Source organism: Salmo salar, chromosome 01 (assembly GCF_965601325.2).
Source record: "Salmo salar chromosome 01, fSalSal1, whole genome shotgun sequence".
In the NCBI taxonomy this organism is placed as follows: Eukaryota; Metazoa; Chordata; class Actinopteri; order Salmoniformes; family Salmonidae; genus Salmo; species Salmo salar.
The window spans coordinates 46,076,986-46,100,039 of NC_138291.1; the positions used below are offsets into that span (position 1 = coordinate 46,076,986).

General features: G+C 41.5%; 1 protein-coding gene across 2 annotated transcripts in view; it reads right to left on the reverse strand.

The window, feature by feature from the left end:
• tdp1 (tyrosyl-DNA phosphodiesterase 1) overlaps nt 1-23,054 on the reverse strand; it is a 79,802-nt gene extending 56,748 nt beyond the window's left edge. Inside the window, exons 1-10 of one of the 2 annotated variants that reach the window (XM_014196409.3) lie at nt 22,815-23,053; nt 21,464-22,146; nt 21,323-21,366; nt 21,157-21,212; nt 16,988-17,084; nt 16,462-16,496; nt 12,497-12,589; nt 9,711-9,881; nt 9,447-9,525; nt 9,119-9,295 (exon numbers count right to left, since the gene is read on the reverse strand). In XM_014196409.3, coding sequence (XP_014051884.3) covers nt 9,119-9,295; nt 9,447-9,525; nt 9,711-9,881; nt 12,497-12,589; nt 16,462-16,496; nt 16,988-17,084; nt 21,157-21,212; nt 21,323-21,366; nt 21,464-22,139 — 1,428 coding nt within the window. In that variant the 5' untranslated portion in view covers nt 22,140-22,146; nt 22,815-23,053. Of the gene's footprint in view, nt 1-9,118; nt 9,296-9,446; nt 9,526-9,710; nt 9,882-12,496; nt 12,590-16,461; nt 16,497-16,987; nt 17,085-21,156; nt 21,213-21,322; nt 21,367-21,463; nt 22,147-22,814 lie in introns of both variants that reach the window. The other variant, XM_014196417.3, reaches the window with a different exon arrangement.

Genomic DNA, 23,054 nt, shown 5'->3' on the forward strand with positions numbered 1-23,054 from the left:
AAAACAAGGACATTTCTAAGTGACCCCAAACTCTTGAACGGTAGTGTATAAACTCAGAAAAAAATAAACGTCCTCTCACTGTCAACTTCATTTATTTTCAGCAAACTTAACATGTGTAAATATTTGTGTGAACATAACAGTCAACAACAGAGAAATAAACAGAACAAGGTCCACAGACATGTGACAAACAGAAATGGAACAATGTGTCCCTGAACAAAGGGGGGGTCGAAATCAAAAGTAACAGTCGGTATTTGTTGTGGCCACCAGCTGCATTCAGTACATCTCCTACTCATGGACTGCACCAGATTTGCCAGTTCTTGCTGTGAGATGTTACCCCGCTCTTCCACCAAGGCACCTGCAAGTTCCCGGACATTTCTGGGGGTAATGGCCCTAGCCCTCACCCTCCGAGCCAACAGGTCAAAGACGCGCTCAATGGGATTGAGATCTGGGCTCTTCGCTGGCCATGGCACAACACTGACATTCCTGTCTTGCAGGAAATCACGCACAGAACAAGCAGTACGGCTGGTGGCATTGTCATGCTGGTCATGTCAGGATCATGTCAGGATGAGCCTGCAGGAAGGGTAGCACATGAGGGAGGAGGATGTCTTCCCTGTAACGCACATTGTTGAGATTGCCTGCAATGACAACAAGCTCAGTCCGATGATGCTGTGACACACCGCCCCAGACCATGATGGACACTCCACCTCCAAATCAATCCCGCTCCAGTGGACAAGCCTCGGTGTAATGCTCATTCCTTCGACGATAAAAGCGAATCCGACCATCACCCCTGGTGAGACAAAACCGCGACTCGTCAGAGAAGAGCGCTTTTCGCCAGTCCTGTCTGGTCCAGCGACGGTGGATTTGTGCCCATAGGCGACGTTGTTGCCGGTGATGTCTGGTGAGGACCTGCCTTACAACAGGCCTACAAGCCCTCAGTCCAGCCTCTCTCAGCCTATTGCGGACAGTCTGAGCACTGATGGAGGGATTGTGCGTTCCTGGTGTAACTCGGGCAGTTGTTGATGCCATCCTATACTTGTCCTGCAAGTGTGATGTTCGGATGTACCGATCCTGTGCAGGTGCTGTTACACGTGGTCTGTCACTGCGAGGACGATCAGCTGTCCGTCCTGTAGCACTGTCTTAGGTGTCTCACAGTACGGACATTGCAATTTATTGCCCTAAGGCACGTTCACGCAGATGAGCAGGGACCCTGGGCATCTTTCTTTTTTCCAGAGACAGTAGATAGGACACTAAAGAGGCCTAAGTTTTCATAACTGTGACCTTAATTGCGTACCGTCGGTAAGCTGTTAGTGTCTTAACGACCGTTCCAAGGTGCATGTTCATTAATTGTTTATGGTTAATTGAACAAGCATGGGAAACAGTGTTTAAACCCTTTACAATCAAGATCTGTGAAGTTATTTGGATTTTTACGAATTATCGTTGCAAGACAGGGTCCTGACAAAGGGATGTTTCTTTTTTTGCTGAGTTTATATGAAAAATAAAACACTAATATATCTTCATTAAATAAGTATTCATCCCCTGAGTCAATACATGTTAGAATCACCTTTGGCAGTGACTACAGCTGTGAGCCTCTCTGAGTAAGTCTCTCAGAGCTTTGCACACCTGGATTGCACAATATTTGCACATTATTTTTTTTTTTTATTCTTCAAGCTCAGTCAAATTGGTTGTTGATCATTGCTAGACAGCCATTTTCAAGTCTTGCCATAGATTTCCAAGATGATTTAAGTCAAAACTGTAACTAGGCCATTCAAGAACATTCAATGTCGTTTTGGTAAGCAACTAAAGTTTATATTTGGTCTTGTGTTTTAGGTTATTGTTCTGCTGAAAGGTGAATGTGTCTCCCAGTGTCTGGTGGAAAGCAGACAACCAGGTTTTCATCTAGCATTTTGCCTGTGCTTAGCTACTCCGCTTCTTTTAATCATAAAAAACTCCCTAGTCCTTGCCAATGACAAGCATACCGATAACATGACGCAGCCACCACCATGCTTGAAAATATGAAGAGTGGTACTCAGTGTTGTGTTGGATTTGCCCCAAACACTGTATTGCCAAATTATTTTCAGTTTTACTTTAGTGCCTTATTGCAAACAGAATGCATGTTTTGGAATGTGTGTATTCTGTACAGGCTTCCTTTTCACTCTGCCAATTAGGTTAGCATTGTGGAATAACTACAATGTTGTTGTAGTTGTTTTCTACTATCACAGCCATTTGAGTGTTTAAATTCACCGTTGGCCTCACGGTGAAATCCCTGAGTGGTTTCCTTCCTCTCTGGCAACTGAGTTAGGAAGTACGCCTGTATCTTTGTAGTGACTGGGTGTATTGACACACCATCCAAAGTGTAGTTAATAACTTCACCATGTTCAAAGGGATATTAAAAACTGTCCGTTTTTTTTTTTACCCATCTACCAAAAGGTGCACTTCTTTGCATACCATTGGATAACTTCCCTGGTCTTTGTGGTTGAATCTGTGTTTGTAATTCACCACTCGACTGAGGGACCTTACAGATAATTGTATGTGTGGGGTACAGAGATTAAGTAGTCATTCAAAAATCATGTTAAACACTATTATTATGCAGAGTGTGAATCCATGCAACTTACGTGACTTAAGCACATTTCTACTGCTGAACATAGCTTGCCATAACAAATGGGTTGAATACTTAACTACTTAAAGCATTTCAGCTTCTCATTTTGTATTAATTTGTAAAAAAAAAACAAAAAAACAGTTCCACTTTGACATTATGGGGTATTGTGTGTATGCCAGTGAAAGAAAATCTCAATTTACAATTCAGGCTGTAACACAACAAAATGTAGAAAAAGTCAAGGGGTGTGAATACTTCCTGAAGGCATTGTATACAACAATATTATAAAACTGAACGTACCCTGATAACACAACGGTAACGTTTCTACATTATCATTTCAGTTATTTCCGAATCATGGTCGTGAATAATTTGATGTTACTGAACGCTACAATACAACACCATACAATAGGAATACAACGATATGGAACATTGTGTTGTTGATGCATTTGCAGTAAGTAGGTTACAGCAGTCACTTGTTTGCTTTCAATTTCATGTCCCAACATTATTGTGTTCAGACGACTGGGACTGCTTCGCATAATAACTAGTAAACAACAATATGTAGAATAGAGATGAAATAAGATGATCTATTTCTGTCAGGTAATGTGGTGGGTTGGACAACAGAGGAAAGATCCTCACACAAACGCAGGTGAACGCACACATAGATTGTGCTCGAGCTAGCACAAACAAGGAGACAAAACAGCACGCACACACCAAAAATCACACATCCCAATGATTCCACCCAGGTCTCTCTAACACACACACACAACTCGTCTGAATGATAGTTTTAATGAAACCAGCGGGGACCCCGAGTTAAAGGCCAGGAGCATCATTTAAAAACGGTTGCATTAATTTTACACTAAATTTCTACATGTACCATTACTGAAAAGACTGCGCACCACAAAAAGATCTTGATTTATAAACCTGGTGCATGCCATACATACACGTTTCCCGTTATAAAATCAGACATGTCGTAAAACGGTGCACGGGGGAACGTGCATTATAACGCCACCTTAAAAACATGCATCATTCACCTTTTATGGTGAAGAGAAAAAAAACGGTTTGTTTTTTCTTTGTATTTTCTTCTACCAGATCTATTGTGTTATATTCTCCTACATTCAATTCACATTTCCACAAACTTCAAAGTGTTTCCTTTCAAATGGTGCCAAGAATATGCATATCCTTGCTACAGGCAGTTCGATTTGGTATGTCATTTTTTGCGAAAATTGAAAAAAGAAGAATCCCTAAGAAGATATGGTGTGTTGAGTGCTCTTCTAGCCCAATGCTGTTCTTTTAACTAAGGCACCTGAGTCTTGAGTGGATACAGTAACTTTAATAATATTTGCATGTGTGGTTTTAAAGCACTGTACTGCTTTAATGCTACATCAATGATGTAGATAAAGACTGGATTGCTGACACTAAGTATTGGCCATTGAGAAGCTTTGAATCCATTTTGTCACTCCCCAGTAGGAGCAGTCCTCTATAGGAATGAATAGAATTATACAGTATTTCAATTAAAATGTTTCAAGGACAAAATTATATGTATTTAAAGTATTTTTGTTGTGGTGGGGACAGTAACATTAGTAATCTCAAAATTATACATTAAGTAAAATATTTTAATATATTTAATGTTTTATTTTTATATTTAGCTTACATAATATAATTAAAAAGTATATATTAAGGCAGGGATGGGCAACTTTGATGAATTGGAACTCTTCATGAGGGGCCGCGGTGGCTCGTGGGTCTGCGTACCCACATCCAAAACCCACACAAACACTTCTACTAATTTAGCCATGGGGCGGAGAGAAAAATTAACAGTATTACAGATCATTTCCTGCAATTCTACACTTTTTGCAATAGGGTGGAGACAAATGTTTTCCGTTTTTAATATAGCTGATGATCAATGCCCCCCCCCACCAGTCGGTAATTCGACCATGCTTACTACAATTTTAGATAGCTGGCCACTAGACTACTGTACCAATCGGGGGGGGAAAATGCTGACATGGCAGAGCTTTGGATTTTAGTTTATTTTTAAAATCACAAAAAAAAAAAATCTAACAACTACTCTGATCAGAATTGGATTAAGCAGCGGTGCTGATGCAGTGCACAGCAGGGCAGTGTATGGCTGACATTGTGTAAATTGCCTATATTCCTATAGCCCATTTTAATAAATATGTTGTATTTACACAAAGCAAGGGATTTTCTATTTTCTCTCCATTTTATATGAACATGACTTGGCCTATTAAGCCACTTTTAGTTTAACGCAGGCTAGATTTCTCCTGCCGTGCTATTTCATGATCAAACAAAATAATCTAACAGAGTTCTAGGCTCTCTCAGAAAGTTAAGTTGTTTTTGAATAACCCCAAAACATGGGAAGCCAAAAGGTAATAATGAGAACAGCAAGATATAAAAAATCAAATGAGAAATTTGAACAAGCGTTACCGCTGAGCAAAGCATTATAGGACAGGAATTATGCATACAAGACCAGAAAAAATATCCTTCCTTGCCATAGCAAACCAGACGGCCAAAAGCCTAATCCTACTAACTGAAATATCATTAAAGCATTAAGACAAATGAAAGTATTTTCCAAATTATTCAAATAAAAAAAGTGTTTAATGTCCGAAAGCTGTAGCTTTTAAGAATAATAATTATAAAAATCTGAGTCTATGCTATTCTCATTCACAGATTTATTTTGAATGACAACTATTTTAGGCCACAAGAAGTGAAATTGAGCAAACAATACTAGAAAAATCTGATGAGGAGTCAAAAGAAAAAGAATTTAGGCAACAGCTGAGGGAAGCTTATGAAAGAAATGCGTAGTTGGCTTAGGCCTATTGCCATATTATTCTAGCAATGTGCAACCTTACCTACAACACATATAGTATCCTAGGCCTAATAAGAGAAAGGGATGAGGATAAAATGCAAAACAGTTTCTAATTATGCAGTTTTGAGGACAGCAGAGACTGCAGCCCAGGCTGACTCACTCGCTCTACTTTTTTTGTACAATATTTTGAATGGCCGCTAGGGGGCGATAACATTATGCATGGCAGGGGTGTCAAACTCATTCCGTGGAGGGCCTAGTGTCTGCTGGTTTTGGCTTTTTCATTTCAAATAAGACCTGAGCTGTGTTCAAATACTCATACTAACCGCAATAACTGTGCTATTTGTGATGTAAATTGATTATATAGCATGCTTATTGGTCAGAGTATGGATATAGTTAGTATGCCAAAAAGTTCCCGGATGTTGTACATTAGCCAAAATACAAAGTATACAAGCAGTGGCACTATTTCCGTGCTTTTAGAGCCCATCATGCAATTCTTCAGAAAATGGGCGGTTTGAAATTGGCGATTTGAAGAAAATTGCTGAATATATACAGCCGAAGTCCAACGAGAGCAGATACAAATTCATTGCTTTAACTAATTATGACAAAAGTTTAGAAAATGTTGAGCAATGTAATAAAGTAATGACTTTTCAAATAAGTTACGTTACACGTTATGTTGGCTGACAATTTATTAGCTACGCTATCATAACGAACCACATATCATTACAGCAATATGTACCGGTATGTCAGCTAGCTACCTAACGTTAGTTGTCTACTAATATATCAAACTTGCCAGTATATTAACTATAGGGTAACTACTCAATCTTTATTTACTTGATTATTCCCGTCATTCTTAGCTTAGCTAAATAGTATAGTCGTTGTGCGTTCTCAATGGACATTCGGGTGCTTTTGTAAATTCTCTCGGGCTATCTGCTCCGATTTCTGAGCACTCTCGTTTGAGTGTACCAGAGCGCAGAATAACTGATGAATTTACGAACACTCAACCTTCGTTGAATATGGCCGGTGTCAGTAAACATCAGCAAAGTTAGTCACCACACTCTGGATAACATGTAAACAGCCTAACCAGCTCTGCTAGGGTGAGTAAAATGGTCAGAGTGAGGTGTTTTCTCATTTGTGTTTGGAAGTAGCTAGCCAACGTTAGCCAGTTAGCTTGGGTGCTTGACTGCCATTCTAAGGTCAGAACGCTCAGATCAACCATACTCCGTCCAGTGTGCGCTCTGAACGCTCAGAGAGCAAAACGCTCTGAATTTACAAACTGACAATTTGACTACACTCTGGCACTCCAGATTGAATTTAACCTGTTTGGGATAGGGGGCAGTATTTTCACGGCCGGATAAAAAACGTACCCAATTTAATCTGGTTACTACTCCTGCCCAGAAACTAGAATATGCATATAATTAGTAGATTTGGATAGAAAACACTAAAGTTTCTAAAACTGTTTGAATGGTGTCTGTGAGTATAACAGAACTCATATGGCAGGCCAAAACCTGAGACGATTCCATACAGGAAGTGCCCTGTGTGACAATTTGTCGTCCTTCTGTAGCATCTCTATCAAAAATACAGCATCTGTGCTGTAATGTGACATTTTCTAAGGCTTCAATTGGCTCTTAGAAGGCGCCAGAAAGTGTAATGGGGTGTCTGCAGTCTCTGGGCGAAGTACAGCAGCTCTGTTTGTGAGTGGTCAGGCTGGGAACAGTGACACTGGAGATGCGCGTCCACGAGACTGCTCCATTTTTTTCTTTCAGCCTTTAAAAGAATACAACGTCGCCCGGTTGGAATATGATCTCTATTTTATGAGAAAAATAGCATAAAAATTGATTTTAAACAGCGTTTGACATGCTTCGAAGTACGGTAATGGAATATTTTGAATTTTTTTGTCAGGAAATGCACTCGCGTGTCACCCTTCGGATTGTGACCTGAACGCACGAACAAAACGGAGCTATTTGAATATAACTATGGATTATTTGGAACCAAAACAACATTTGTTGTTGAAGTAGAAGTCCTGGGAGTGCATTCTGACGAAGAACAGCAAAGGTAATCCAATTTTTCTTATAGTAAATCTGAGTTTGGTGAGGGCCAAACTTGGTGGGTGTCAAATTAGCTAGCCATGATGGCCGGGGGCTATGTACTCAGAATATTGCTAAATGTGCTTTCGCCGAAAAGCTATTTTAAAATCTGACACCGCGATTGCATAAAGGAGTTCTGTATCTATAATTCTTAAAATATTGTAATGTTTTTTGTGAACGTTTATCATGAGTAATTTAGTAAATTCACCGGAAGTATGCTAGTTCTGAACATCACATGCTAATGTAAAAAGCTGTTTTTTTATATAAATATGAACTTGATTGAACAAAACATTTATGTATTGTATAACATAATGTCCTAGGAGTGTCATCTGATGAAGATCAAAGGTTAGTGCTGCATTTAGCTGTGGTTTTGGTTTTTGTGACATATATGCTTGCTTTGAAAATAGCTGTGTGATTATTTTTGGCAGGGTACTCTCCTGACATAATCTCATGTTTTGCTTTCGCTGTAAAGCCTTTTTGAAATCGGACAATGTGGTTAGATTAACGAGAGTCTTGTCTGTAAAATAGTCATATGTTTGAGAAATTGAAGTTATAGCATTTTTTAGGTATTTGTATTTCGCGCCACGCTCTACCATTGGATATTGGTGAGGCGTTCCGTCTGTCCCTAAAAGGTTTTAAGACAACACCCAAAGTTGTAAAATGTGTAGCTAGTAATATGTTATGCTAACAAGCTAGCAAGAGGTTGCATAGCAACAGCATCAACTAGTACGCTCAACTGAAAGGATACTGTTCGTTTACAGTATACTAAAATTAACTAATAGTATATGTATTTGTATATACTCATTAAGTATGTAGTATACAGTATGTTTGTATGGGTATTCGAACACAGCTCTAGACAACCAGGTGAGGGGAGTTCCTTACTAATCAGTGACCTTAATTCATCAATCAAGTACAAGAAAGGAGCAGCGCCCAATATCAGTCATCTAGTGTATATATAAATCATTGAATGCCACCAGGGCCAGCTCCAGCCTTTTGGGGGCCTGAAGCGATATTTGGTTGGGGGGGCCCCCCACCTCGCTGGCAAAACATTATAGTGACCCCCCTCTTAACAGAGGAGAGAAAATGTTGCAGTTTAAAGGCAAATTCTATAATTCTACACATTTTGCCAAAGGGCAGAGAGAACATTTTGAAACTTTATAACTAACATCATGCAATTGTACACATTTTGCCATGGGGTAGAGACATTTTTGCAGTTTAAAAGCTAATTTCCTGCAATTCTACACATTTTTCCATGACTTATGCCATGTTAATATGATATCTGACTGAGAGTGACTAACAAAATCACAATGGGGGCCCTCTGGAGGTCAGGGCCCCTTGGCACGTGCCCTGCGTGGCTGGTTGGTAATTTGGCTATAATTATAACAAGGTTTAGATACTAACTTACCAATCTAAAAAATGTTTGCTGACATGGGCTAATTGAGTCACTGTCATAACTAACCAAATTTCGAACCCTTGTGTATTCAGGGCCGGTGCTGATTGCCACCCTCTCTAGTGTGGCCAGTTAGAGACGATAGAGTTACAGTGGCAGGTTTTTGGAAAGTACCAACTAAATATATACAGAGGGGGACTAGTACAATATGGGTGTTTTATAGAACGTACCAAGTGCATGGGGGGATCTGGGCGAAGAGACGATTTGCCCAGGGTGGTCAGAGTGCGCTGGAACTCCCCTGCCAGCCACTTGGTCTTGTCCACCCCCATGGAGCCGATGCTGGAGAACTGACCAATGACAGGCCACTTCTCTTCGTTGGGGATGGGCCGTGTGTGGTCGTGCAACAGCTATACAAGAGAGAGAGACAGAGACAGGGTCAGAACTGAGGAAAACACGGGTTAGTGCTGGGCTGGAACAAAAGCCTGCAAACAAAATGCAGCCATCCAACCCCGATATAGAGCATAATGTATAAGATAGAAGCAAGAGAAGAACTCTTACTTTTCTCAACCTCAGGTGACCCCATCTCTCCATGTCTGAGCCCAAGTACCTCCCTGGAGTGGAACCTATCAGATACACCCTGAGGAGAAGAGAGGAGGAGCTGTCAACATCTCACATGGGTCCAGTTCAGTTGGCATGAAGTGGGGAAACCCCCCCCCAAAAGAAAAAAAGAGTTATTATGGACACGCTAGTACCTAATATGTGTCAAATGTTTTCAGCTGTGTCGTGCCAATAGAACATGATCATCGTTCAACATAGTCTCACCTGGTCTCAGACAGGTCATGCTCTCTGATCCTCTGGATCCAGTCTGTGATTTCGGGGGCACGATAGGCCCCCAGGTACTCCAGGAGGTCCCGCTTGAAAAGGGTGGGAGACTCCCCCGCTGTCTCTGGACTCCCTTTGGGTAACCGTAAATACAGAGGACTCATCCACAACCTGAGACACACACACACAGAGAAAGATACTGTCACAATACAACATCTGATAAATATTACTGCACACATTACAATAATACAACCCCTAGTCATCAGTGTTCTGATGAATCCCCATGAGCCTGCATTTCCCCTCAGGGGGATCAATTACGTGTTTTTCATTCATCATTCTAAACAAAATAAACACAGCGAGACAATCTCACAACATCAACACACCCTGCATAATATTTCCTTAGTCATCCGCAGCATGAGAGAGGCTGAAAGCCAGGGTGGGGTGACAGACATTGCAAGCGTGTGTGATGTGACTAGGGATGCACGATATATCGGTGAGCATATCGGAATCGGACGATATTAGCTAAAGAATGCTAACATCGGCCTGATGTGTAGTTTAACGGCGATGTCAAAGCTGACGTGCATACCTATATAACGTAGGTAGATGACGTAATGACGGCACGAAAAATACAGCGCTACACGTGCAACACAGCATTCCTAACCTAGCCCACAATGTCTGCTGTGTGGATCTATCTTGAAGTTTCATTTGAAGGTGATTCACCCCCAGACGTTCAGCGACTACTTAGAACAAAAGCACAAAAAATTTAAAAAACTAAGCGCACACTTCCAACAACTAAACAAGTTCAAGTCGAGCAGTCATTTGAAAGAGTAAGACAATTTCAGCGAGACAACTCAAAGGCGAAATCCATTAACGCCAAGATAATGGAATTCATTGCCCTTGACAATCAACCATTCTCTGTCGTGGATGATGTTGGCTTTTGCCGAATGGTCGAGCACCTCGAGCCCCGGTACACACTACCAAGTAGGCGCTATTTTTCAGATGTTGCCCTACCAGAGTTACACAGTATTGTTGAAACGCACATCCATGAGCTACTGCTTTCAGCTTCACAACTGACATTTGGTCCAGCAATGGTGGGTCGATGAGGATTTCGTACTGAGGAAAGCCATATTGCATGCTCAGGAATGTGCTGGTTCTCATACCGCTGCTGCCATTTCAATGGCATTTGACAACATGTTTGAAACTCGGAAACATGAACACAATCCTAGCTCCATTCGAACAACCGACTCGAGAAATAAACTCATCAACTGCGTCTGCAGCAGACGTTAAACCCTCTGTCATGGCATTGAAACGCCTGCTCAACAAAACTTCCGACACAGACCGTAGGGTTAAAACTTGAAAAAGTACTCTACTAGAGGCTGTGAATAAGCGATTCGGTGGCATTCTCTCTGAGCCTCTTTACTGTGTCGCCACCATGCTCGATGCTAGGTACAAGGACCGCTACTTCGATGCAGACAAGAAACAGGATTTACGTGACATGTTACAGACACAGCTGGACACGGACACAGTGACAGTGCACACCGAGGAAGAAAGGCCACGGACAGACACAGCTGAAACTTCACTGCTTGACATGCATGATGAAATCCTGGTTGAGAATGAAACGACTGAACAAATGTACAACAAAACAGCACAGCAAGTAAGGGAAAGAAATTGGTTTTGATTATGTTTTACTGGTATTGAGGACATGCATAAATGCCTTTTTGGCCAGTGTGCGTTTCAACTATTTAACTGTACTAGAACGCTTAAAAGGCAGCAAAAAAAATTATATTGGTTATAGGAATTAGGATTTTGGCAAGGAAAATATCGGATATTGGTATCGGCCAAAAAGGTCACAGCGGTGCATCCCTAGATGTGACCCCAATGACAGGGAAGGCTGCTACAAAATAGAACAAAACAGAGCTCATCAATATGTATTCCAGACACCAGGAAGCCATTCTAGGTAGATGCCAAAACCATATATATACTACAACTACTTCAACATGATGATCAGATTGAGAGAGTAAAAGTGAATGTGATTTTTGAGAGTATCTCTGTGTGTGTGGAGAGACAGGGAGAGAAGAGAGAGTGAGAAACCGTATTCAGGTAAGGGAGGAGTTCGGCAGAGGAGAAGCCAAACTATAGTTCTGTAAATGCTGCTCTCTCTGTAAGTCTCTCTAATGGAACTGGTTTCAAGGGTTAGGGAGAGGGAGTAGAAAGTCAATGATCTGAGGGATCAGCTGAATGAAAGAATAAAACAAAAAATGGGATGATTACATCTCTACTGTTTGTGTAAGAGAGTAGAGAGATGAACTGCAGAGATACTGAATAGGCCTATGTGTTTCTGTAAAATAAATCAGGGCAGGTTCCTTCCTATGAAAGGTTTTGGCCCCCAAAAGATGAAGAACTTGTTCCCCGTTACTATTTGGGTACAAAATGCACCTCATTTCAGCTTGCTGAGTGAGTTGTCATGGAAACCAAGAGAAAATGTGATATTAACGTGGGAATGAATAGGCATCACGACGACAGCTATTCAACTCAGATATGAGACTAATGTTGTTGTTTTTTTAAACCACAAACGAACAACTTTAAAGACACCTGGTTCTCCGGCAATGCAAGAAACCGGGGAAAAAACAGGAAATCAATAACTTAATAATTAACAACAGAATTATGAAGTTGAAGTTCACCTTATCTCAACTGAGAGTGTTGAAACTGTCCCCTAGCATAGCAATCAGTCTTAACCAGACTATAGAAACGGTAGCCTTCAAACATGGCCACTGTCAGAGACTCACCCCTGTGTTTTCTGGTACCAGTCTGCTCTGATCATGTTGGAGGTAAGGATGACCACTCTGAAGCCTTCCTCGTACCACAGCAACATCATCTTCCTGACAACACAAGATGGAGGACACGTCAATTTCAGACACAAACGTGCACGCAGATGCACCACACACATACAAACACACAGGCAACGTACAACTGAACCACAACAACATTCAACTTCAAGAGACTTTGCAGATTTGTATTCTGTATTCATCCAGTGAATCTGATTAAGATGCAACACCATCTTCACTGCTCTGTTTAGTATAATGTACCTCATGTATTATCAATGTACTGTATTATCAAACTCCTGAAACCTTCCTAAACCTCAGCTGGCGAATCTACCATACCTTTCCAGGGTCATTCATACAATCTATCCTGAAGCATTAATACAAAGTAATAGCCCTTATAGAACGAAGAGAGTACATAATGCACCATTTTGTAAGTCGCTCTGGATAAGAGCGTCTGCTAAATGACTTAAATGTAAATGTAAATGTATAATTCCACCACATCAGTATTCTGAGGGAGATACACACTAAGTGCATTTTAGCCACTAGGGCAATTTCACGCCAGGATGGCTCAAAGATATTTATGATGTTTTGGATTTTCCTGAAGTAAAATAAATAAAAGGTCCTTTGGGGGAAGAATGTTTGGCATAGCTTCAAAGTCTGTATTCAACATTACTATTGAGAAACAATTGATTCAAGTTTAAGAAAACGTGTGACATTTTGGCTGTACCCTGGGCATCTTTTTGGCCGTACCCTGGGCATCTTTCGGGCCTTACCCAGGGCATCTTTCGGGCCTTACACAGGGCATCTTTCGGGCCTTACACAGGGCATCTTTCGGGCCTTACACAGGGCATCTTTCGGGCCTTACATAGGGCATCTTTTGGGCCTTACACAGGGCATCTTTTGGGCCTTACACAGGGCATCTTTTGGGCCTTAAACAACAATGAGTCTGTCGATGCTACAAAGCCAGTCTTGGTGCCATTTGAAACCTTACCGTGTGCTCTGAAATATGAGTAGTGTTAAAAATAACATTTCTTTACAGACAATTAAAAATATAAACGTAAATCTCTCAAAAGTACCCTTTTTGACAATATACTCCACAAGCACATTAATTTCCAGAGTGGGCTCTCTTTATACAAAAATTTGGCATTACAATGCATTCGGAAAGTATTCAGACCCCTTGACTTTTTCCACATTTTGTTAAGTTACAGCCTTATTCTAAAATTGATTAAATATTTTTTTCCCCTCATCAATCTACACACAATAGCCCATAATTACAAAGCAAAAACAGGTTGACATTTTTGCAAATGTATTAAAAATAAAAACTGAAATATCACATTTACATAAGTATTCAGACCCATTACTCAGTACTTTGTTGAAGCACATTTGGCAGCGATTACAGCCTTGAGTCTTCTTGGGTATGACTCTACAAGCTTGGCAAACCTGTATTTGGGGAGTTTCTCCCATTCCTCTCGGTAGATCCTCTCAAGCTCTGTCAGGTTGGATGGGGAGCTTCGCTGCAGAGCTACTTTCAGGTCTCTCCAGAGATGTTCGATCGGGTTTAAGTCCAGGCTCTGGCTGGGCCACTAAAGGACATTCCGAGACTTGTCCCGAAGCCACTCCTGCGTTGTCTTGGCTGTGTGCTTAGGGTCATTGTCCTGTTGGAAGGTGAACCTTCGCCCCAGTCTGAGGTCATGAGTGCTCTGGAGTAAGGATCTCCCTGTACTTTGCTACATTCATCTTCGCCTCGATCCTGAATCATCTCCCAGTCACTGCCGCTGAAAAACAACCCCACAGCATGATGCTGCCACCACGGTTCACTATAGGGATGGTGCCAGGTTTCCTACAGACGTGACGCTTGGCATTTAGGCCAAAGAGTTCAATCTTGGTTTCGTCAGACCAGATAATCTTGTTTCTCAAGCAGAGATGGTTGTCCTTCTGGAAGGTTCTCCAATCTCCACAGAGTACACTAGAGCTCTGTCAGAGTGACCATCGGGTTGTTGGTCACCTCCCTGACCAAGGCCCTTCTCCCCTGATTGCTCAGTTTGGCCGGGCGGCCAGCTCTAGGAAGAGTCTTGGTGGTTCCAAACTTCTTCCATTTAAAAATGGAGGCCACTGTGTTCTTGGGGACCTTCAATGCTAAAGAAATGTTTTGGTACCCTTGCCAAGATCTGTGCCTCGACACAATCCTGTCTCGGAGCTCTATGGACAATTCCTTCGACCTCACGGCTTGGTTTTTGCTCTGACATGCACTGTCAAATGTGGGAACTTATATAGACAAGTGTGTGCCTTTCCAAATCATGTCCAATCAATTGAATTTACCACAGGTGGACTCCAATCAAGTTGTAGAAACATCACAAGGATGATTAATGGAATCAGGGTGCACTGGAGCTCCATTTCTAGTCTCATAGCAAAGTGTCTGAATACTTATGTAAATAAGGTATTTTTGTTTACAACATTTGGAAAAATGTATAAAAACCTGTTTTTGCATTGTCGTTATGGGGTATTGTGTGTAGACTGCTGAGGATTTTTTTTAATATTTAATCAATTTCAGAATAAGGCTGAAAAGTAACAAAGTGTGGAAAAATTCAAGGGGTCTGAATGCTTTCCGAAGGAACTGTATTGGCCATTAAACAATCACAGCCCTCCTTTAGTATTGCACATTCAGCAAATCACCGTTTCCTTTGAATCCATTTTCCCATTCATTGTGTTGGTGGTGCGCATAAAATGTATGATAACTTACTTGCCATTCTGGCATGGAAATACCCAGCAGTTTAATGTGTTAAAACTCTATTGAACTGGAGGAGCTGAAGGTAACAAACACTTATGTTTCACAGACATTGGTTTGGTGTTTTTCAAAGTTTGAAAAATATACCATTAGATGCCTTTTAGAAACTCCAGGCAGCGAAATATATGAATGTCAAACACTCCTACGGAGACTAAATTGAGACCCTGTGTTAAGAGGATTTGAAAAATCCTTTCTATTAATCTCTTGGAGGAAAACCTCTTCATGATTCAATGAGACGAGAGGAGGAGAGAGAGCTCCTCTGATTGCTCATCTTGTTGTGTTTGTGACTGTGTGTATGTACCCCTCTGTGTATGTGTAGCCTGTGTGTGTGTGTGTGTGTGTGTGTGTGTGTGTGTGTATGCCTAACATTGTGTAAATAACTGTGTGTGTGTGTGTGTGTGTGTGTGTGTGTCTTCAGCCCGAGGTCGAACTAATCACGGAGCAGCAAAGTGCAACCCACCAGAGCAGACACGGGTGTTAGACGAGGATTATCTAGGCATCAATATTTTATTTACCCGCTACAGAAATCTTTCAAACTCTCTCAAAAACAGGGAGAGATCACCCCCGAGGCATCCAACCTCAGTCTCCACGTACCTGAATAAACCATAAGAATCATTCAACCCAGCGACAGGGGAGCAGGGAGAAATCAAACGTATAAATATGCAACAATGGAAACAGAGAGCGTTTAACACTTAGAACTAAAAACATAATAGTTAAGATGAAGACTTAAGCAGTGTTGCTCAGAGAGATCAGACGAAAGTAGCATGCAAAGTAGTTTCCCACGAATCAGTTATCATCTCATGTAACAGACAGACGTGGCTTTCAGTTGGTTCTCATGTTGACGTTTAGAGTAGTTATTGAGTGGTATAATGGTGGTGGAAAGGCGATAGTACAGAATACTGATGCAGGCTCACTTGGATGTTGAGTGGGGGTATGATAGGTGACTTTTGTGAGCTAGTTCTTCAGAGACCAACTAAACACGTTTACCTATGAAACCATATTCCGCTCAGGCCTTATGCGTCTCCACCGTTTGATGTAGAAAATAAGCATAACCAACTCAGTGGGACAATTCTTCAAAACTCCCGATCAAATTACAAAGGTACGTGGATGATATATGGTGCAAGGGGAGAAAAGGAACACTTACGTGTGGTGTGTTCCGAAAGCAATATCCAGTTTGGCCTGTTAGGAGACAAACAGGAAATCCAAATGAACACAGATGAGGCACTGGGATGGCTCATTAGGATAATGCATTACAGTTGGCTGACTAGCAGTAAGAGACTGCTTTTTGGTGATTAGGTAAATTACTTAACTTCAAAAACTTTTACAGAAGACTGTGATTTAAATAATACCTCAAAATAGGTCAGGAATGAAAGAATAGGAGAATGGAGCAGAAGAAATAGGCTAAGTCGATTTGATTCGTTTGAGTGTGTTGGGAGTCAATGTCTCTTATCAATGTCTCCCTCTGGTGGGCTACGGTGTAAATTACAATGTGACACAATATGAATATTTTTATGGGAAACAAGGGCAAGAGGAGAGTGAGAAGAAGGTAGAGGAGAAGTAGGCATGAGGAAAGTAAATTGAGATAAGAGGGGAAGCCCGGAAGAAGGGCAAGTAAAAAAAGAGGTTGCAGAGGAGAGGAGAAAAAGATAACAAGGTTAGAGATGTGTTACCTGGCAGAAGCGGACTTGACTGTACGGCTGGGCTTGCTGGAGCAGACGGGCCTTGGCCTCTCTCTTGTCTCCGTGGACAATCAGAACAGGCTTGTCTCTGTAGGACAGACAGGCCAGGGCATCACCTTCACCAGTAGTAATAGTAGCAGGGTTTAAACACATCAAATGACATTTTATTGGTTGAGCACACATACTTTGCAGATGTTATCACGGGTGTAGCGAAATGCTTATGTTACTAGCTCCAACAGTGCAGTAATAACTAACAATACACGCAAATCCCCCCCAAAAAGAAAAGGAATTAAGAAATATAGAAATACTAGAACAAGCAATGTCAGAGTCTGGAAAATAAATATATTCACTACAGTTCAAAAGGTTAGGGTCACTTAGAAATATATCTTTGTTTTTGAAAGAAAATCACATTTTTTGTCCATTAAAAAAACATCAAATTTATCAGAAATACAGTGTAGACATTGTTAATGTTGTAAATGACTATTGTAGCTGGAAACGGCTGATTTTTAATGGTATATCTACATAGGCGTACAGAGGCCCATTATCAGCAACCATCACTTCGGTGTTCTAATGGCACATTGTGTTAGCTAAGTTTATCATTTTAAAAAGCTAATTGATCATTACAAAACCCTTTTGCAATTATGTTAGCACAGGTGAAAACTGTTGTTCTGATTAAAGAAGAAAAAAACTGGCCTTTAGACTAGTTGAGTATCTGGAGCATCAGCATTTGTGGATTCGATTACAGGCTTAAAATGGCCAGAAACAAATAAACTTTCTTCTGAACCTCGCTGTGTACTACGCCTCACAAGTCCTCAACTGGCAGCTTCATTAAATAGTACCCGCAAAACACCAGCCTCAACGTCAACAGTGAAGAGGCGACTCCGGGATGCTGGCCAGAGTTCCTCTGGCCAGTGTCTGTGTTCTTTTGCCCATCTTAATCTTTTATTGTTCAGTCTGAGATATGGCTTTTTCTTTGCAACTCTGCCTAGAAGGCCAGCATCCCGGAGTCGCCTCTTCACTGTTGACGTTGAGATTGGTGTTTTGCGGGAACTACTAATGAAGCTGCCAGTTGAGGACTTGTGAGGCGTCTGTTTCTCAAACTAGACACTAATGTACTTGTCCTCTTTCTCAGTTGTGCACCGGGGCCTCACACTCCTCTTTCTATTCTGGTTAGAACCAGTTTGCGCTGTTCTGTGATGGGAGTAGTACACAGCATTGTAAGAGATCTTCGGTTTCTTGGAAATTTCTCTTATGGAATAGCCTTCATTTCTCAGAACAACAATAGACTGATGAGTTTCAGAAGAAAGTTGTTTGTTTCTGGCCATTTTGAGCCTGTAATCGAACCCACAAACGCTGATGCTCCAGATACTCAACTAGTCTAAAGAAGGCCAGTTTTATTGCTTCTTTAATCAGAACAGTTTTCAGCTGTGCTAACATAATTCCAAAAGGGTTTTCTAATGATCAATTAGTCTTTAAAATGATGAACTTGGATTAGCTAACAACGTGCCATTGGAACACAGGAGTGATGGTTGCTGATAATGGGCCTCTGTACACCTATGTAGATATTCCATTATTTTATTTTTTTAATCTGCCATTTCCAGCTACAGTAGTCATTTACAACATTAACAGTGTCTACACTGATGGCCTCCCGAGTGGCGCAGTGGTCTAAAGCTGCATCGCAGTGCTAGCTGTGCCACTAGAGATTCTGGATCCGAGTCCAGGCTCTGTCGCAGCCGGCCTCAACCGGGAGGCCCATGGAGCGGCGCACAATTGGCCCAGCATCGTCCGGGTTAGGGGAGGGTTTGGCCGGCAGGGATGTCCTTGTCTCATCGCGCACTAGCGACTCCTGTGGCGGGCCGGGCGCAGTGCACTGCTGACACGGTTGCCAGGTGTACGGTGTTTCCTCCGACACATTGGTGTGGCTGGCTTCCAGGTTGGATAGGCATTGTGTCAAGAAGCAGTTCGTCTTGGTTGGGTTGTGTTTCGGAGGATGCATGGCTCTCGACCTTCGGCTCTCCCGAGTCCGTACGGGAGTTGCAGCGATGAGACAAGACTGTAACTACTACCAATTGGGGAGAAAAAAGGGGTGAAAAAATAAAATAAAAAAAAATCATAAATAAAAACAATGTCTACACTGTATTTCTGATTAATTTAATGGACCATTTTTTTTGCTTTTCTTTCAAAAACTTTTGAACGTAGTGTATTTAGCTCATCTGGTAGACCCATGTCACTGTGAGGTGATTTTTAAAAGCACATACTGTTTTGATGATAAGTTTGATGTGATTTTTGAGAGCATTTGCATTGATGTCAGAGTGGTTAGAGGGACAACAGAGACATGAGTACCAGGCCATTAGAGACCTGATGATCATTAGCAACACATGTCCAGAGTGCATAAGAAGAGATTACGGTGACTCAACGGTCACCTAGGATTTTACTGCAGTCATGACTAATGACTGCCGGTGTGGCGGTAATACGGTCACTGCAACAGCTCTGATCTTGACTTGGAAGAGTTCCAGTGTTGGACAGCCATAGCCAGCTAAGCAACATGGCATCCCTCTCTGTTTGAGTCTGGTGTTTGAGTAGGTTAAACTAGCTAGCTACATTAGCTATCTAAGTAAGTGAATGTGAAAGTGTCAAAATACTAAATAGAGCTAGCTCTCTCTCACTACTCTTACATTTTTAAAGAAATTAATTTGTTAAACTGTTCAACTATTCTCTTTCTCTCTCTGAGTCAAATACTCACCACTTTGTATGCATTGCAGTGCTGGCTAGCTGTAGCTTATGTTTTTAGTACTACATTCATTCTCTGATCCTTTGATTGGGTGGACAACATGTCAGTTCATGCTGCAAGAACTGATAGGTTGGAGAACGTCCTCCGGAACGTGTCATAATTACTGTGTAAGTCTATGGAGGACGAAAATGAACTGTCCTCCGGCTACACCATGGTGCTACCCTACAGAGTGCTATTGAGGCTATTGTAAAACAGTGTGTTTTAATCAATTATTTGCTGACGTGAATATATTTAGTATAGTTTTATTTAAAAAGGATAACTTTAATGTTTCACTATTTTAAAAATAATGAAATTCACTGAGGAGGATGGCGGTCCCTTTCCTCTGATGAGCCTCCACAGGTTGCAGGCCGTTGGATGAAATTCTCCCGGAGAATTTGATGTTTTCGTCGGTTCGGCGTCCTCTTACACTAGCAAATCATGAGCCGATCACCACAGAATGCGGGTGTGTTCCCAAACCATATCGTTGGTGCTGTCTTTCGTGGGGAAAGACACCACATCTCAGTATGGAGCAAATTTCACAATGTATGTATCATCTTAGCTGGTAACTTTATTCCTTGTGACAGGTACATTTACTGCAGCATTAACCAGGTTTCCATCCAACCTTTTCATGTCAGATAAAAAAACGTCATGACAGGCCTGATGGAAACAGAAAATGTGTGTGTAAATGTCGGCAAAACAAAATACACAAAACAAGGTGGGTTATTTTGTGTCGTTAAATGTATTAATGCGAGAAAGGTCAGTGGAAGCGCTTTTATGCGTAAATATTAATATAATAACCCTTATATCAAAGTAAACTTGGAGTCATAAAATGACATGCTGTGTGGTCCTCCCACTACAGATTAAATAAATGAACTTCACAGGGTGGTGAAAGTGCAAGTTGAGGAGCTTGATTCCCCTTTCCAATAAATATTGAGGGTCTTATTCTGGTGAAATGATCATCGATGCTTGGCTGCCGTTTGACAAATGAAAATAATCTCGCTCTTTAGTCCATAATAATCTCATGTGCACTACGTCATCACGCACATTCTTTTATCTGCAACAAGTCAATTTGATGGAAACATCTCTGGTAGGAAAAGGTCCATATTGTTTTGTTGCGGATTTTAGATTATTCGCGTGAAATATGTCACCAATTGGATGGAAACCTAGCTATAGCCTATATTACAATAATATTAGGCCTAATATATCTAAATGATAGATTAATATGAATGAAAGTCTAATTTACACATCTCCATCTGGCTTTCTGGGGTCATCTTATATGAACTGCAGGTTGGGCCACGGGGTGTTTCTTTTCGGTTCTGGGGGTGTTGGAAGCGAATCTGATGGTTGTCTGCTGTATATAGTTTGAGATTAACAAAGAGTAGGGCATTACCTGAACTCAGGTGGGTACTGCTGCAACATCCAGGCAATGTCAAAGCAGTAGTTGAACTACAAAAGAAAGGACAGATAACATAACTAAAATAGGCAAACTGTCTTTCATCTCCTTGAGTCAACCGAGCAATATATTTCAGTACTAGTGCATCTCAATGATCTCATACCTGCACAGATTCCTTCAGTGTCCCGAACAAAGGAGAGAGGATTTCTGAAATAAGGACACAAAACCATTGATGATTACCTGGGGAGTCATACAAGTCTCTACTGTCAACACAGAAATGAGAGCAGAGAGAGTATTCATTCACCTTTGATGTGCAGAGCCCCAGTGTTGTACCTCTTCTCCAGCCCTGTGACCTTGTTGAGGTAGAACCTGTAGGTGTCATTGACAGGAGGCACGCTAGTCTCAAAGAAGTCATCTGGTTCGTCTATGTAGTAGGTTCTGCCATGGGGGCTGGGAGGCCTTTCCTCCACCTTTGCCTTCTTCAGCTTGGGGCTCGACCTCTTGGGTGGCGGGTCTTTCTGTCCTGAACTTTGACCTTTAGCCTTATCATCATCATCATCATCATCACTGTCCGAGAGAGCCCAGCCGGAAATTGAATCATCATCCTTCTTCCTCTTACCAGCCAGAAAGGGTCTGGATTGGTTGGATTCATACTTTACTGGCTTCAATTGGCTGGCCTGGGATGCCTGTCTGGCCTCAGAGCCAATAGAGAGGGGGGGGACAGCAGTCACTGTGTCAGATTTAGGTTCAGGTTTCACCTCTATGGAAGGTGGAGGATCAGGATCATGTTTGGGTTGGTGGAAGTTGGAGGCTATCTTGGGCGGGTTGTGGTTAGAGTCTGAAGATGTGTGTTGGTCAGGCGGGGGGCTGCCAAACAACAGAGGGCTGTTGTTGTTGTTTGAGGCAGAAGGGAGTGGGTCATCGTTGTCGTCATCGCTGCTGGAGAGTGTCCATTTCCCGTGCTGACTCGCCTGTGACATTTCTGATCTGCGAGAGGTGAGAGGTCAACGTTGATTGGTCATGGTCAGAAGTTAGCAACAGGAGGCTAATGGTTGCCAGCTTCACAATCAAAGGAACAATTGGTCACTGATCTAAAGTGAGTTTTGTCCCCCCCGAGTGAATTATATTATGTTTAGGATTGAGGTGAAAGGCTGATCCTAGAACTGTGGTTCGGGGCCACATATATAGGGCAAGTACATGTTATCGACATAACCTGGCCTTTACCGCTACTGGTATACATACTACAGCAGGGTATGACTATGATAGCCATTACACTAGTCATGGGGAAGATATCCCCAGAGGTGGACTGGATATTCTCCAATAATTCAGCATATAATTATTAGAAGGGAAACACTTACGTTACTATAACTGCTACATTGAAAGAGATTGCACTGTACAGCAAAGTGGCAGTGCCACACAGACTTTAATAAAACACATATTATAACTCACAACTACACTGAACTGTTTTGTAAACCGTACACGCCCACTTAGTTTCTAGGCACATTCTTGCAAAAAAAGATAATGAGAAAATAGCTTTCAAAGACAAACTACATCAAAACTACATGCAAGACTAATTGCAAGTAATGATTTAACTAGCCAGCCAGCAAGAAGAATGTCATTAACAATTCAATGATGTGGTGGCGCGAAATACTCACTGCCAGGAGTTGAATTGTTGCAGTTACGGGTTAGACAAATTTCTCAAAAGATATTGCTACAACAATGCATAAATCTTTGATATAATACCAGGAGCGCGAATACTTCCAACGTAAGTGGCTTATTGCATAACCCAGTCTGATAGCTATGTAATATATTATTAAATGTTTAGATTTTTAGAAGCGTCTCGTTGTCATGTTTTGCTAAACGGTGTACTGAAACGTCCATCCCCAGCGAAACAT